At 59.0% G+C, this 14,188-nt stretch overlaps 1 protein-coding gene across 6 annotated transcripts in view; it reads left to right on the forward strand.

Annotated features, from left to right (window-relative positions):
* Window positions 1–14,188, forward strand: part of ANXA6 (annexin A6) — a 21,771-nt gene continuing 7,583 nt past the window's right edge. Inside the window, exons 1-23 of one of the 6 annotated variants that reach the window (XM_064388312.1) lie at window positions 1–100; window positions 2,357–2,416; window positions 4,992–5,076; window positions 5,322–5,416; window positions 5,572–5,685; window positions 5,769–5,859; window positions 5,970–6,049; window positions 6,117–6,173; window positions 6,319–6,412; window positions 6,495–6,590; window positions 6,845–6,903; window positions 7,179–7,301; window positions 7,493–7,551; window positions 7,976–8,051; window positions 8,944–9,025; window positions 9,241–9,335; window positions 9,753–9,866; window positions 10,257–10,347; window positions 10,770–10,849; window positions 11,040–11,093; window positions 12,858–12,875; window positions 13,631–13,727; window positions 14,010–14,105. In XM_064388312.1, coding sequence (XP_064244382.1) covers window positions 2,399–2,416; window positions 4,992–5,076; window positions 5,322–5,416; window positions 5,572–5,685; window positions 5,769–5,859; window positions 5,970–6,049; window positions 6,117–6,173; window positions 6,319–6,412; window positions 6,495–6,590; window positions 6,845–6,903; window positions 7,179–7,301; window positions 7,493–7,551; window positions 7,976–8,051; window positions 8,944–9,025; window positions 9,241–9,335; window positions 9,753–9,866; window positions 10,257–10,347; window positions 10,770–10,849; window positions 11,040–11,093; window positions 12,858–12,875; window positions 13,631–13,727; window positions 14,010–14,105 — 1,774 coding nt within the window. In that variant the 5' untranslated portion in view covers window positions 1–100; window positions 2,357–2,398. Of the gene's footprint in view, window positions 101–346; window positions 372–474; window positions 499–2,356; window positions 2,417–4,991; window positions 5,077–5,321; window positions 5,417–5,571; window positions 5,686–5,768; window positions 5,860–5,969; window positions 6,050–6,116; window positions 6,174–6,318; window positions 6,413–6,494; window positions 6,591–6,844; window positions 6,904–7,178; window positions 7,302–7,492; window positions 7,552–7,975; window positions 8,052–8,943; window positions 9,026–9,240; window positions 9,336–9,752; window positions 9,867–10,256; window positions 10,348–10,769; window positions 10,850–11,039; window positions 11,094–12,857; window positions 12,876–13,630; window positions 13,728–14,009; window positions 14,106–14,188 lie in introns of those variants that run through there. The other 5 variants (XM_064388313.1, XM_064388315.1, XM_064388314.1 and 2 more) reach the window with 5 other exon arrangements.

The raw sequence follows: 14,188 nt of genomic DNA on the forward strand, positions 1-14,188 counted from the left end.
GGCGGGGACTCGGGGGCGGTGACGTCTCGCCGTGAGGAAACAGCTGCTGGCCAAGGACGGGCGCTCGGCCGCAGGAACACCGGGAGGCTCCGCGCTGCCGGTCAGTGCCGCTGCGGGCCGGGCACCGCGGGTGCGGGCAGGGGGTGCGGGCCGGGGCGCCCGACGGGGCCGGGCACTTTTTTCCGCAATGGCCTGGGGGGGAGGAAAGTGGTGTAAATTCCTGGCTGCGCCGGGCGGTGAGCTGTGCAAGCGGAGGCTCCCTCCAAGGGGTGGCTGCAGGGGGAGTCCCTGGGTGTTTTTTTTCTTTTCATGAAAAAATCTTTCCTTCGTGACGAACCCCCGGGGGTGCGCTGTCGGTGCTGCTTTCTGAGGTGGGCCCCGCGGGTGTGTCCCGGCCGGGATGCGCCGCAGTCCGAGCTTTGGGGCTGTGGCGGCCGCGGAAACGCCCCCCGCTCCCTCCTTCCAGCCGGGATCCGCGCTGAGGATCCCCCTGCTTTGGTGCCCACCGAGCTGTGCCCAGGCAAACGCAGCCCGCAGCAGCCCAGAGGCTCGGAGCTGCTGAAGGCCTGGGAGGATTTTTGGCAGTAGGGTGGGGCAGGGCGTTTTGGGGAAGTCGCTAGCGCTGTCAGGAGGATGGTCCGGGGTTTTTAACGCGGGGAAGATCGCTTTGCTTCGGGGCAGCGGGTGGCGGGGCACTGCGTGGTGCGGCCTCTGTGCTGGGGGAGCCCCCCGGGCCAGTCGGGCTCTTGGGGTGCAGCCCTGAGCTCACACCTCTGGAGAGCCTGGAGGGGGGCACTGCTGGCCAAACAGAGGCTTCCAAAAGGACTGTGCACATCCCTTGGGATGTCTCACGGGATCCCCATAACCCGCATTTCTCATTTGCTGGGTGGGGGGCAGGCGTACCCCCACGCTGGGCCACTGCTGCCCATGGATGGGGTGTGCTTGTGCGGGGATTTTCCCGGGGCTGCTCTCCCGGGATGCCCGGAGGTGTCAGCAGCAGCAGGGGACAGGGACGGGGCACCGCAAGAACAGGTCGGGGGCTGGGTGTGGTCGGCGATTCCCCGCCACTGCCGGGATGAGCCGGGCGTCCTCAGCCCCGCTGCCACAGGCACGGAGTGAGGGAGAAGGGCCACGCTGGGATCTCCCCACGCCCAGGAGGGTCCACAGCTCCGTGTGCAGGCTGCAAAGGGGCATTAACAGGGGTGGGATCCTTGGCACCCACCCAGCCCCGGCCGCAGTGCGGCCCCACTGCGTGCGGGGCATGTGGGGCTGTGCCCGGCCGGGAAGGGCTGGGGATCACAGCCTCAGCAGGGGCAAGAGGAGGGGAAAGCAGCCCTGCTCCCCTCCACCACGGTGCCTGTGGTGCTTTTAAAAGCCTCCTGCAGCCACGCAGGGGACACAGATGGCTGCAGGGCTGGGTCTCCCCTCGCACGGGAGCTCCTGCTGGGATGTGCAGCCAAGCCAGGGAAGTTCATGTGATTTCTCCTGCTCGCTCCATGGCATGAAACCGAACTCCTCTGGGGTCAGAAATCCCCCAGGGTGGCCCTGCTCCGCTCTGAATTTTTCTGCGACGTGTCTCGGGGGAGGGTGAAGGAGCCAGGCGGGGCCGTGCCTCACGGCTGGCCTCAGCTGACGCTCGGCGGTTCATTCATGGCCGGGCTCCATTTCCCAGCTGTTTTTCTCCCTCTACCAGCTTCTTTCAGAGCAAATGGCGCTGTTGGGGGACTTTCTCTGGGAGGGTGGGGAGAGCCCACAGCGCAGTGGGTTGCAGTTATAAATGGTGCTGGTGTTAATAAAACAACCTGCAGGTTACCCTGGAAACCCAGCTGTGTTTCCTGGTCTCCAAGGATGTGTGGGACTGGTGGTGGCCTTGATTGCTGCACGGAAACTCAGATAACAGCTCTGGGGATATTGTGGGGGCTGCCCAGCACCGTGAGACAAGGAAAAGTCCCCAGCAGCTGCTGAAGCTGGGATGGCCCCAGGGCTTGGGCTGCAGGGAGCAGAAGGGACACTGAGGGGTGCAGTGAGAAGGCCCAGCCCTGCAGAGGATGCTCGGCCCGTTTCCATGTATTCAGCACATTTTTCCCCTCTGGTTGCTCTTGGTTCTGACAGGAAATTGTGCAGGCTCTGTGCTGCCCCTGGCCTGTGGGGTCCCCTCAGTGCCAGGGACCAAAGGCTCAGTAACCACAGGGTGGCTGTGCAAAGCAGCAAAGCGCCTCTCCCTGATCCATCCTGCAGCACCTGGCAGTGCTCTGCCATGGGCACCACCCCCAGGAGGGAGCAAACCCTCCCTTAGCTCACAGAACCTGCAGAGAGGGGCCTTGGCTCACACTGACCTTTCTGTTCCCTCCCACAGCTCCTCCTTTCCCTCGCTCCAGTGAATTCCAGCTCGGGAACCATGGCACCCCAAGGAAAGGTAAGGGTGACCTCCACATGGCAGGGGTGGGGCCAGGGCAGACCCCAGAGCTGGGGCAGTGTCTGCAGCAGCAGCAAGGATGTGGTGACGTGCATGGACTCCATGCTGCCCAGAGCCTGTTTACATTCCTGCCTCTGCAGCCAGGGCTGTCTGCATGGGATGCAGATGGGGGAAGTGCTGGGCTGGGGAGCAGGGACAGCAAGGAGCAAAAATCCTTTTGGGACCACAGTGGGATGGGGGAGAGACGCGGGGCCGTGGGAAGGGGAATGGGAAGAGATGTTGCACTGGGGATTTGGGCATTTGATGGAGAAAACTCCCTCCTGAGAGTGCTGCAAGGCATGCAGCCCAGTTTGGGCCCTTCCCCTCTCCCCAGGCTGGATTACTTCCCACTCCAGACTGGGGCTGGTGCAGTGTGGCAGCTGGGTGAGCAGGTGCTCCCCTGCAGCCAGGAAAACACCTCAGTGTGGGTGGAAAACCCTGCGTGGCTGGCTCAGGGCAGCCTGCCTGTGGAGGGGAGGAGTCCCAGCCCAGAGCCTCCCTTCTGCTCTGCTGGGGCCTGGCTCTGCTTTCCATTCCCTGGAGAAATCAAGCAATTATTTCCTCCAACCTTACTACCCAAAGCTTCCTGCCCAGCTACGGCAGTGGTTGCCCTGGATGGGAAAACTGAGGCACGGTGCAGGTGAGGATTTTCCTGCAGTAGTCCAGGACCCCAAGCAGCCATGGGGTGGAAGAGAAAAAAGCCACGCTGGGAATTTTGCTTCCACCCTCTTGGCCCCAGTGTGGCTTATTTTTAGCTGGGAGGTCCCGGGCAGGCCAGGATGACTCAGAGGCTGGAGGAGGGGAGCCAGGAGGCCCCTGGCAGCTGAAACAGGATGGAAAGTGGGATGGGGGTATGAAGAGTATGCAGTGGGCAGGATGCTGTTTCCATCCTAACTGATGTTCCTGTGCTTCCCTGGGGCTCATTCCCACAGAGAATGCAGGGAGTGTGGGGTGATGAGGCACACTGAGCTCCTGCCTCAGTTTCCCTTGCCTGAGCAAGGCAGGCAGCTCATGCTTTGACGGCTCAGCAGGCAGGAACACAGCCCTGCTCCTCCTCTCCATTTAACCAAAGCCAGCATCTTGACTCCCAATACCCTCCAGCCACCCTTGTTCACTGCTGCTGCCTCCAGGCACCTCCTTTGCCTTGCAATTTATTTCCATTCCCGTAAGGCATGTGTGTGGGAGCAGCTTGTGCCAAGCCAGGAGGGTCTGGGAGCTGCTGGGAAGTGGGGCTAAATCCAGCTGTCCCGATGAATCACCTGCAATACGATCTGTCCCGTGCCCGCCGGGTTCCCTGGAAGGGCAGCACCTCCTCCTGCTCCCTGCCACAGGGACACAGTGCCAGCAGCTCCTCCCAACAGGGCTTGTGGGATGCGCCCAGTATCTCTCGGGAAGCAGGAGGAGAGAGGCTGGTTTGTTTCTGAGGGTGCTGGGGGGATGTGCAGCAGAGCTGTTGTGCCGTGATGTTGGGATGGGGCCCGGGAGAGCGGTGGGTGTGGAGCTGCCCTGAGGCCATCCTTGGGCTCATTCCTGGGCCAGGGACATTGATGCCCATCTCCTCTGAGGACGTTCTGGCTTTGATGTCCATGCTGGCAGCAGGCCTGGGCCTTGGTACAGCTCCTGAGATCTCAGAGAAGCCGTGCAGCAGATCCTGAGCAGATGAGCCCAGGGAGGTGCACATACCCAGCTGGCACGTGGTACAGGCAGAGCCAAGGGAGGATGCTCAGTTTCCCAGAGTGCTGGCACAGCTGACAGCCCCAGCTCAGCTCCCAGCCCTCCTGTTTCTCGACACAACTAATAAAGAAATGCTGCTGCTCAGTTCTTCCCACTCTGTGCCTCTGGTGGGGATGTATCCCAGTTCCTCATGTGGGGCCAGGATGGTTTCACCTCTGCTTCCACCCACGGTGGTGCTGATCTCATTCAGGGTCCGTCTCCAGGCTCCCGTGGGGTGAATTCCCTGAAAAAGCTGACCTGGGAAGGGGGATTTCAGTCCCTCCTTTTTCCTGAGGTCTCTGGAGGTGTCATTCCTGGGCAGTCTGGAAGTGGCTGAAGGGCAGATAGAAGTGGATCATATCAACCCCCGGGATTTCTCAGGCACTCAGGAAAGTCTTTCCCAATACCCAGGGTCTCTGCTCCAGCCCCTTGGATCAGCTTGGGCCCCATGAGAGTGCATGCTGGAGCAGGACAAACTATTGGCAGCTCTGATGCTTCTCAGAGTTTTCCACTTAGCAGCCCATTTGTGCCTGTAATTTTGTCTCCGTGCTTGGAGGCCATGCAGGGCCTGGGCATCCTCATTATCCAGAGTGGTTCCTTGCTTGCAACAGGCAGTGGAAAATTAATTCCCTCTGTAGGGAGAGTAAACAGGAAAGGAAACAACTGCAGAGGAGAACAACTGTTTATGTCTGAGCTTGAGCTTGCCTTGGGCAGCCCGAGCCATAACGGATCTGACCTCAGTCCTGCTCAGCTTCAGCTTCTCCTTCCCCTGTCCCACTGGGGCTGCTCCTTCCTCTCCTACCTTCTGCCTCCTTTCCCCTAGGTCTACAGGGGCTCAGTGAAGGATTTCCAGGGCTTTGACGCCAACCAGGACGCAGAGGCCTTGTACAATGCCATGAAGGGATTTGGTATGGATGCTCCTCCAGACTGTGCCAGGGCTACCCCTGGTGTCCCTTATTCCCTGGCTGACCCTTGCATGGCTGGGTGTCCTGCATCACTTCCCCTCTCAGCTGCCTTTAGCAGTGTGCTGAAGCTCTCCTGGGTTCCTCTCCTCCCTGGAGCCAGCTTGGCTCTGCTTGTCCTCCCAGCCCCACGTCCAGAGCAGCTCTGGGCACAGCAGGGTGGCTCTGGTGACTCCTGGCTCTCCCCACAGGCAGTGACAAGGAGGCCATCCTGGACCTCATCACATCCAGAAGCAACAAGCAGCGGGTGGAGATCTGCCAAGCCTACAAGTCCCTCTATGGGAAGGTAAAGGCAGGAACACTTCCTGCCCTGTGGCCCCACTGCAAACACAAGTGGCCGTGGCTGCCACCCAGCCCTCACAGGGACCCACCGCTCCCTGCACCCACCTGGAGATGCTGTGGAGCAAAGGATGCCCCAGCCCCTTTCTCCCCCTCCACCAGGACCTCATTGCAGACCTGAAGTACGAGCTGACGGGGAAGTTTGAGCGGCTGATCGTGAGCCTGATGCGGCCCCCAGCTTATGGAGATGCCAAAGAGATCAAAGATGCCATCTCGGTAAGGGGTGGGCACGCTGCCAGGGCCCCTCTGAGGGCACCCAGCCAGACCCAGGGCTCACGGGGCTGTGTCTCTGCCCCCAGGGCGTTGGCACGGATGAGAAGTGCCTCATTGAGATCCTCGCCTCCCGCACCAACCAGGAGATCCACGACCTGGTGGCTGCCTACAAGGATGGTGAGGGCTGAGAAAGGGCAGGGGCTGCCCTGTGTCCCCTTGGGCCACAAAAAGGGCAGAGGTGAAGGGATCCAGGTCTCCAGGTCTGACTTCTTCCCTTCCTCTTCCAGCCTATCAGAGAGACCTGGAAGCTGACATCGTTGGAGACACATCAGGCCACTTCAAGAAGATGCTCGTTGTTCTGCTTCAGGTATGTCCAGCATCTGTAGGTGGTGGGTGCCTGTGCCTGCAGGGCTGAGCCCATCTCTGTCCCACAGGGTGCCAGGGAAGAGGACGATGTGGTGAGCGAGGACTTGGTGGAGCAGGATGCCAAGGTGAGGCTTGGTGGGTCACTGATAGGTGGTATCTGGGCAGGGATGGGGCTGGTGCCACTGGGACATCTGGATTTAGGCTGCAAATGTGGGTGGGTGCCAAGGGAGCACCCCGAGTCAGGCTGTACCACCTTCCCCATCCCACCAGGACCTGCTGGAAGCTGGCGAGCTGAAATGGGGCACAGATGAGGCCCAGTTCATCTACATCCTTGGCCGGAGGAGCAGGCAGCATCTCCGCCTGGGTGAGCATCACCTGTGAGCTCAGGGTGGGCCTGAAGGTACCTTGGCAGCTTCTCCAGGCATCTCCTTGCTCTCATCCCACAGTCTTTGATGAATATCTGAAGATTGCTGGGAAGCCCATTGAGAGGAGCATCCGGGGGGAGCTCTCTGGTGACTTTGAGAAGCTGATGTTGGCCGTGGGTAAGCCAGCCCCACGTGGGGACCCTGTGAAACCACATCACTGCCCTTCCTGGCCTGGGAGGGCTCAGCACCCGGGCCAGCAGGGTCAGGGCTGTGGTGTACCTGGTATCAGGGAGCTCAGGGAGGCTCCTTCAGGGTGGGTGGGCATGCTGGATGTGGTTCCCATGGGTGTGGGTGCTCAGAGGTTGGGGGCACTGGGGGCACTGGTGAAGCTGGGTGCTGGCATCCCTCACCACACCTCGATTTCCCTGCAGTGAAATGCATCAGAAGCAAAGCAGAGTATTTTGCTGAAAGGCTCTACAAGGCCATGAAGGTGAGTGTATTTCCCCTCATCTTCAGGGTCCCCCCAGCATTGCAGGGATCTGGCCAGAGGAGGGGCCCCTTGCCACGGGGTGCTGCTGGAGAGCAGGGTGACACAGGTCCATGAAGGCAGGACTTGGGTGACCTGGGGTCTCTGCCCTTCCCTCCAAAGGAGTTATTCCTTCACACCCAGGGCTGGGTAGAAATCAGATAGAGGGTCCAGCATGTGCTGGGCTGAGCAGAGTTGCTTGGCCGTCGCAGGCTTGACGTGGGGCTGGTCCATTGCAGGGTCTGGGCACGAGGGACAACACGCTGATCCGCATCATGGTGTCGCGCAGCGAGATCGACATGCTGGACATCCGGGAGGTGTTCAGGACCAAGTATGAGAAATCTCTCTACAACATGATAAAGGTAAGTGCTGGGGGTCCTCACTCACCCTCCAAGCAGCTGCTGGTGCTGCCTCCCTCACGGTGCCAGCGCCCCTGGGAGGGCTGTGCTGGGTGTCCATCTCTGAGGACAGAGTTCAGGGAGACCCCTCTGCATGAGCCCATCCCATGGCACTACCTTGTTTTTATGTCCTCTGTCTCCATCTGCTTTTCCAGGAGGACACATCTGGGGAGTACAAGAAGACTCTGCTGAAGCTGTGTGGAGGGGATGATGAGTAAGACCACCCTTGTCACCCCCCTTGTCCCTCTTTGTTCCCTTGGTGCTGGGTACAACATCTGGGTCAGAGCCCGGTGGAGCACCTGGACCAGCAGCACCCACAGTGACTGTGGTTTGGTACAGGGGGCCCTGTGGCCCCTCTGCATGGCCAGCCACAGTGTCATGGTCCCTTCTTGGCACATGGGAGCCCTGCAGGGCAGAGCCAAACCCCTGGAGGGAGGATGCTCTCGTGGGGGAGGTTGGGATTCACCACACATTTCCTCCCATCCCCACCCATCCAGCCCCACAGCAAGCACCTGGTCCTGCCCCCGTGCCCAGTGGACACAAACCCCTCATGGAGGAGCAAGGCAGGGTGAGGGGGGCTGCTGGCAGGCGCAGGGCCCCCGTGGCTCACTGTCCCCTGTCCTTGCCCTCCGTTGCAGTGCTGCAGGTGAGTTCTTCCCCGAGGCGGCGCAGGTGGCCTATCGGATGTGGGAGCTTAGTGCGGTCAAAGTGGAGGTCAGCACCCCCACCCCCCTGCCCCCTCTGTGCTGCCTGCCAGCTTGGGACCCCTGGCTGCTCCTCTCTGCCGTGGGGCACGGCCAGCCCCACAGCTCTGCTCTGACTCTGCTCCCCGGCCTCTCTCGATGCCGTTCTCTGGTTTTGGGGTACGAGGTTGGCAGGGTGTAACCGTGGCAGGGCTGGCTGCCCCCCGTGGCTCCACTAACCCCCTCCTCTCTCTGAGGCCTTTCTCCCTTGGGGCAGTGGGTCCTGCATGTCTCTGCAATGCATCACATGCAGCCCTGGCTCCAGTGCCCACCACAGAACTCCTGTCCCCTGGGGTAGCCCAGAGCTGGCCAGGGCATGGCTGCAGTATGGGCAGCAGCAACCTGCATGCAGCTGAAACTCCCACAAAAGGGTGCTTTGGGATGTGCAGAAAACACACCCTGAGCCCTACATGAACACTGTGAGGACAGAGATGTGTTTGGAGCATAAGGACACCTCCTTCTAACAGGAGGTTAGAACTGTAGGGCAGGAGTGGGCACCCTTTTAGTGACTCCTGCTCTCTCGGTGACATGGCCAGCCCAGGCTGAGATGTTCCAGGCTAGGGCAGGCAGGTGTAACACTGGGCAGGGCACCGAGACTCCAGGGACTGTCAGTTGCTGTTTTCCTCCTGCACTCTGCTGGTCTGGCTATGGTTTTCCCCTTAACAGAAGAGGTGACAGTGGTGGGGAGATCCTCACTGATCCCCAGGTGCTTGCACTAACACAGAACCTGCTTTGGCCTCAGCTTGCTGGGTGGCACCTTCCCTCTTCTCCATCTCTCCTTCTCTCCATCTCTCCATCCCTTCATCCCTTCCTCCCTGCCTCTCATCTCGAGGGTGAGCATGAACCCCTCTCTGCATCCACAGCTGCGAGGAACCGTGCAGCCTGCAGGAGACTTCAACGATGATGGTGATGCACAGGTGCTGAGGAAGGCGATGAAGGGCCTGGGTAAGTGGGGACCGTGAGCTTAGGCCTGTCCTGCTGCTCCTCAGCAGCTCCTGGGGCACAAAATCTACCCTGCCTGGCTGCATGGAAGCCCCAGGGGGAACAGAGATGGGGCTGTGGGAGTTCTCCCTTCCCCGCCTGCCCAGTTTGCAGGGGTGGCAATGCGCCCGTGATCAGGGGTGACACGGTGACACAATGTGGCTCTGCTGTCCTTGCAGGCACGGATGAAGGGGCCATCATAGAGGTGGTGACCAAGAGGAGCAACGCCCAGAGGCAACAGATCATAAAGGCTTACAAGGCTCATTATGGCAGGGTACTGCAGTCTCCTTCCCATCCTGCTTCCATCCTGCCCCCTCCCACAGGGAGATCAGCCCCTCACTGAAAGGAATCCTGCCCAGGGAGCAGTGGGCAGCTGGGGCACAACCACATGCCCTGGCATGACAACCCAAAGAGAAACAGAGTTGTCACAGCAGCCTCCCACTCTGGGTGCCCCCAGCCCAAGCGAGGGTGTCCCTTCTCCTGGGCTTGCCCCATCCTCAGCTCTGCACAGAGGACTCCAGAGCCAGAATCTCCCCAGAGCCACCCAAAGATGTGACTTTAAATTGCCCCAAGGGTTTTCACAGATGTTTCCAATCCCTAAGCTCTCCTCCCCTTCTTTTCTCTCATGTTGCCTCATCTGGTCCATCCCTGCTGAAGCAACTGGGGACTGAACCCTCAAACGTTTTTGCAGGACCTGATGGCAGACCTGAAATCCGAGCTGTCTGGCAGCTTGGCCAAGCTGATCCTCGGGCTGATGCTGACGCCGGCGCAGTACGATGCCAAGCAGCTGAGGAAAGCTGTGGAGGTAATTGTCACACTGCTGGTGGCCCGGGGCTGTCAACACCCATAGCTTCATGTGCCCCAGGGTCTCTCCTATGGAGAATAAAATGTCAGAAAGCACCAGGACAAAGACCTGGTTTGCACTCAAGACTTGCATGCCTCTTTGCAGTCCAGCATGCTCAGCCAGCTGGTGGCCACTGGAGAGCCAGGGTAGGGGCAAACCAGTGACGTGCACTGCTATCCACCAGTCACACCAGCTGGGACTCCACCAGCAGTGTACTAGGACACTCCCATGTTGATTCCTGCCAGCCCTTGGGGCCATTTGCTGGATGTAGACTTCTGCCTGCATGGCAGTGCCATCCTGTCCCCATCTGGTGTTGGCACCTGCAGCACCCACCATGGCACTCTCTTCCAGGGGGCTGGCACAGATGAGAGCGTCCTCATCGAAATCATGGCCACGCGGAACAACCAGGAGATCAGGGCTATCAACGAGGCCTATCAGGAAGGTAGGGCACAGCAGGGACTGGGGGAGCACCCGGGTTCTGGGCACAGAGCACACTGTGCAAGGCCCTTCCAGAGCCCAGGCAGAGTTTTGTCTCTGGGTTGGGTCCATGGCTTGGTGCTGTGAAGGTCTGTTAGTCCCCCCAGCAGAGGTCCTCACCTCTCTCCATCTCATGGTGACATGCCCCAGCTCTGCCATCACTGTCTCCTTCCCTGAGAGCTCTTTCACAGTGATCCTATTTCCTCCAGAGTACCTGGAGAAGAGGCTGTGCCTGTGCTCAGGGCATTAGAGCTCCTGGGGTGATCCTTCTTCCCCGGGTTTGAATTCAGCATCTGCTTCAGCCATGCTTCCCATGGGGATCAGGGGGACAACAGGCACTGCTGGGTGGGAATCTGAGCTGCAGGCTCAGCCATCCCTTCTCCACAGCCTACCACAAGAGCCTGGAGGATGACCTGAGCTCTGACACATCGGGGCATTTCAAGAGGATTCTCGTCTCCCTGGCTGTGGTAAGAGCGGCTCTCACTGGCTCTTTTCCTCTCCCTACCACAGGCAGTGCTGGGGGTCTGGGAGGACAGTGGCTGAAGACACAGCATCCCTGCCTGGCTGGGCAGTGCTGCTGGACTCTGTCAGCCACCCCCTCACAACTCCCAGGAGATGTCCCCTCTCCAACTCCATGCTTTTTTTATCCAACCACAGGGCAACCGTGACGAAGGACCAGAGAACCCCACACAGGCACACGAAGATGCCAAGGTGAGACCCATACTGGCAGTTCTCTCATGGGCTTTGCATTAAAAAAAAAAGGAGAGGATGTTGCATGCCCTGCTCTGGAATTGACATTCTCAGGGAAGCAAATGCTGCTGGGCCAGGGTCTCTGTAAAGTGCAGGGGGAGATGCCAAGTGAAATGAAACCCTTGGAAGTAAAGCTCCCATGCCTGACTCCTGAAGCTCTGCTGCTCCTTGCACAGGGAGAGCAGTCCCAGGGAGTTCCCCACCTGTAGGCTGCAGAGCTGCCACTCTGGAGTTCAGTAACACACACTGATGCTGAAATTTGGCTCTTGAGCTTCAAACACAGCTTTGGGCTGGTCTGCAGGAGCCACCCACCTCTGTGTGTTGTGCAGGGGGCAGCCCTGACACACTGGGGTGCTGCAGACCCCTCCTGGTGTGGTGAGACACAACTGGGGGGGGAAGGCTGAGCAGCCAGAAGCAGTGCAGGGAGGTGTGGGGGCCATTCCCCGGCTGAGCTGCTGGTCCCAGAGACCTGTGACCCACAGGCTGTGTCCCCTGAGCTCCTGCTCCTCAGGGCCGGGGCTTTTCTTTAAGGGGCTCAGAAGATCTGTGCAGGGTCCAACCCGAGACCTTGCTTGGCTGTGCTGTGCCAGCACTGCATGTTCCAATGCTCAGGAGAGCAGCACAGCATTCCCAGCAGGGCTGCCACCAGCAGAGGGAGTGGATGCTGTGCTGCCTGTGTGCCTGCCCCTGCACTGCCTGCACCCTGCCACGCTCTCTGCACCTCTGCCCATGCACTGCCTGCACCCTGCCACGCTCTCTGCACCTCTGCCCATGCACTGCCTGCACCCTGCCACACTCTCTGCCTGTACCTCTGCTCCTGCCTTTTCTTGACTATCTAAAAACAGAAGAGAGACAAAATTAAGAGAATAAAAAGCACTTATATTTATTGAAGAGCCTTCAGGTACATTTAGGACAGATGTAACCCCACAGGGGCTGCACCCAAAAATGGATGACAGGTCATGGGTTTTAATAATTTTATAAGTTTGGTCTATTTGCATATTAGAGGTTAATATTCCAATTACAGCTTCAGGTAGTGAAGTAATTTACCACAAATTTGCTCCCCCCCAACTCCCTTTTGTTTACATTTCTTGGAGCCTGAGACAATAAGGTGTCCTTGATTCCCAGGCCTGGAGAGGAATTGTTTTATCTTACTAAAATGGGAAAGCAGTCGCTAACACTCTACCTGGAGTTTAGAGTTACACAATAAGGCATTGCAGGATTACAAATCTATGAAAAATATAAAAGCTAAAAACCTAAAGCATCACTGCCCATTCACTGCCTGCACCCCTGCTGCATGTGCTGCTGCTCACCTCACCTGCTGCACAGAGAGAGCCAGGGATGACATGCCCAGGGACAAACCAGCCAGGTGGCACCTGACCTGGCACCACGCTGTGTTTTGTCAGCAAAGCTGCCCTTCCCCTCGCCCCACAGGCAGAGGGAGCCAGCCTAAAGCCAGGCAAGGATGCTCCTAGAGCAGCAACAGGCTGGCACCCAAGCTCCAGGGCTGGGGGGACTCACTTTGTTTGGCCAAAGACCACCCTCCCAAGGTACTGGTGTAGAGGCCAAACCAGAGGAGGACACAGGTCCTGCTCATGGGGAAGCAGGGACCCGGGGACAGGTAGTTTCAAGGGATTTTGCCAGACTTCCCTTGCTTTGTGAGGGAATGATAAAGGTTGAGCAGCACCTTCTGACCCTGTTGTCTTCCTGTCTCTCTCTCTCCACCAGGTTGTTGCTGAGACCCTGGTGAGTGCCTGCCTTTTTGCTCCTCACCCTTCTGCATATTTGAAGGGATGCTGCAGTCCTGGGGTGCAGGGCTGGGGCTGGGAATTGCAGCCCCACAAGCCAGGCCTTTCTGACCACATGGGCTGAGGAGAAGGGACAAGGGGACAGGTGGGACCTGCAATGAGGGCACTTCCCTGCAGTGTGGGGCAGGAGAGGGACGAAGGCACTTGCCCTGCTCCTGGGGCCCAAGCCTGCCTGCTGCCTGTGTGTGGGACCTCAGGGCTGGCTTCCCTGGCTCCCCAAAAGTGGGAATTGGGGAAGGGGTGACTTTCTCCTGCAACAGCCTAACAGATGAGATGAGCAGAGCCTCCCACTGATGCCCACAGAGGAATGGCAGCTGTTCATTCATAGGCAGCACTGCTGTGGCCCAGGGTGGCTTCTGTGTCTGGCAGCCCTGGATTTCTTCTTCAGGAGGTGTTGGTCACCCCTGAAACATCCTCCACAAAGGACAAAAAAAGTCTTAACTATGAGCATTGCAGAGCTTTTTCCATAACATTTGGAAAACATCTTTTCTTAGAGATAATCTGTGAGTGTGCAGCTTCACATCCGTGGAGAGGAAATGTCTTTTTTAGGGGGAAGAAATCCCCAGCTATTTTCCTGCTCATAATCTCTTTACAAAAGGGTTTCCAGTCAGGACTGGCTGTCCCAGGAAGAGCTTTTTGACACCTGTGTCCCTGTCTGCTATATTTCCCTCTTGACTCTTTGTTCTCTCCCAGAAACTTGCTGATGTGTCCAGCAATGACTCCAGCGACTCCCTGGAGACGCGGTTCCTCAGCATCCTCTGCACCCGCAGCTACGCCCACCTCCGCAGAGGTAGGACCACACTTCTGCATCAGCTGCAACACACGTGCTTGCATTTGGGCTGCGTGGGAGATGGGGGTCCCCTCAAGGTTGAAGTTGAGCCCTGTCCCCCCAGCTGTGGTGGGGATGAGGCAGTGGGCAGAGATGGTATGGCCTGGCATTTGAGGTGGCTCGTTGAAGTCACCCAAGCCTGCTCTGGTCCCAGAAGTGTCCACAGCTGAGGCTCGAGTCTCTGGGGTGCCCAGGGCTGGGGTGGAACAGCTCAGCAGTGCCCTTTCCTCTCCCCATCCCCAGTGTTCCAGGAGTTCATCAAGATGACCAACCACGACGTGGAGCACGCCATCAAGAAGCGGATGTCGGGAGACGTGAGGGACGCCTTCGTGGCCATCGGTCAGTGCCCCCCTGGGCAGGGCACCCTGCAGGGCACGCAGCCCCTTCAGCTGTCACTGCCACGGCAGTGGGGCCGCAGATTC

This window comes from Passer domesticus, chromosome 13 (genome assembly GCF_036417665.1).
Source record: "Passer domesticus isolate bPasDom1 chromosome 13, bPasDom1.hap1, whole genome shotgun sequence".
Taxonomy (NCBI): Eukaryota; Metazoa; Chordata; class Aves; order Passeriformes; family Passeridae; genus Passer; species Passer domesticus.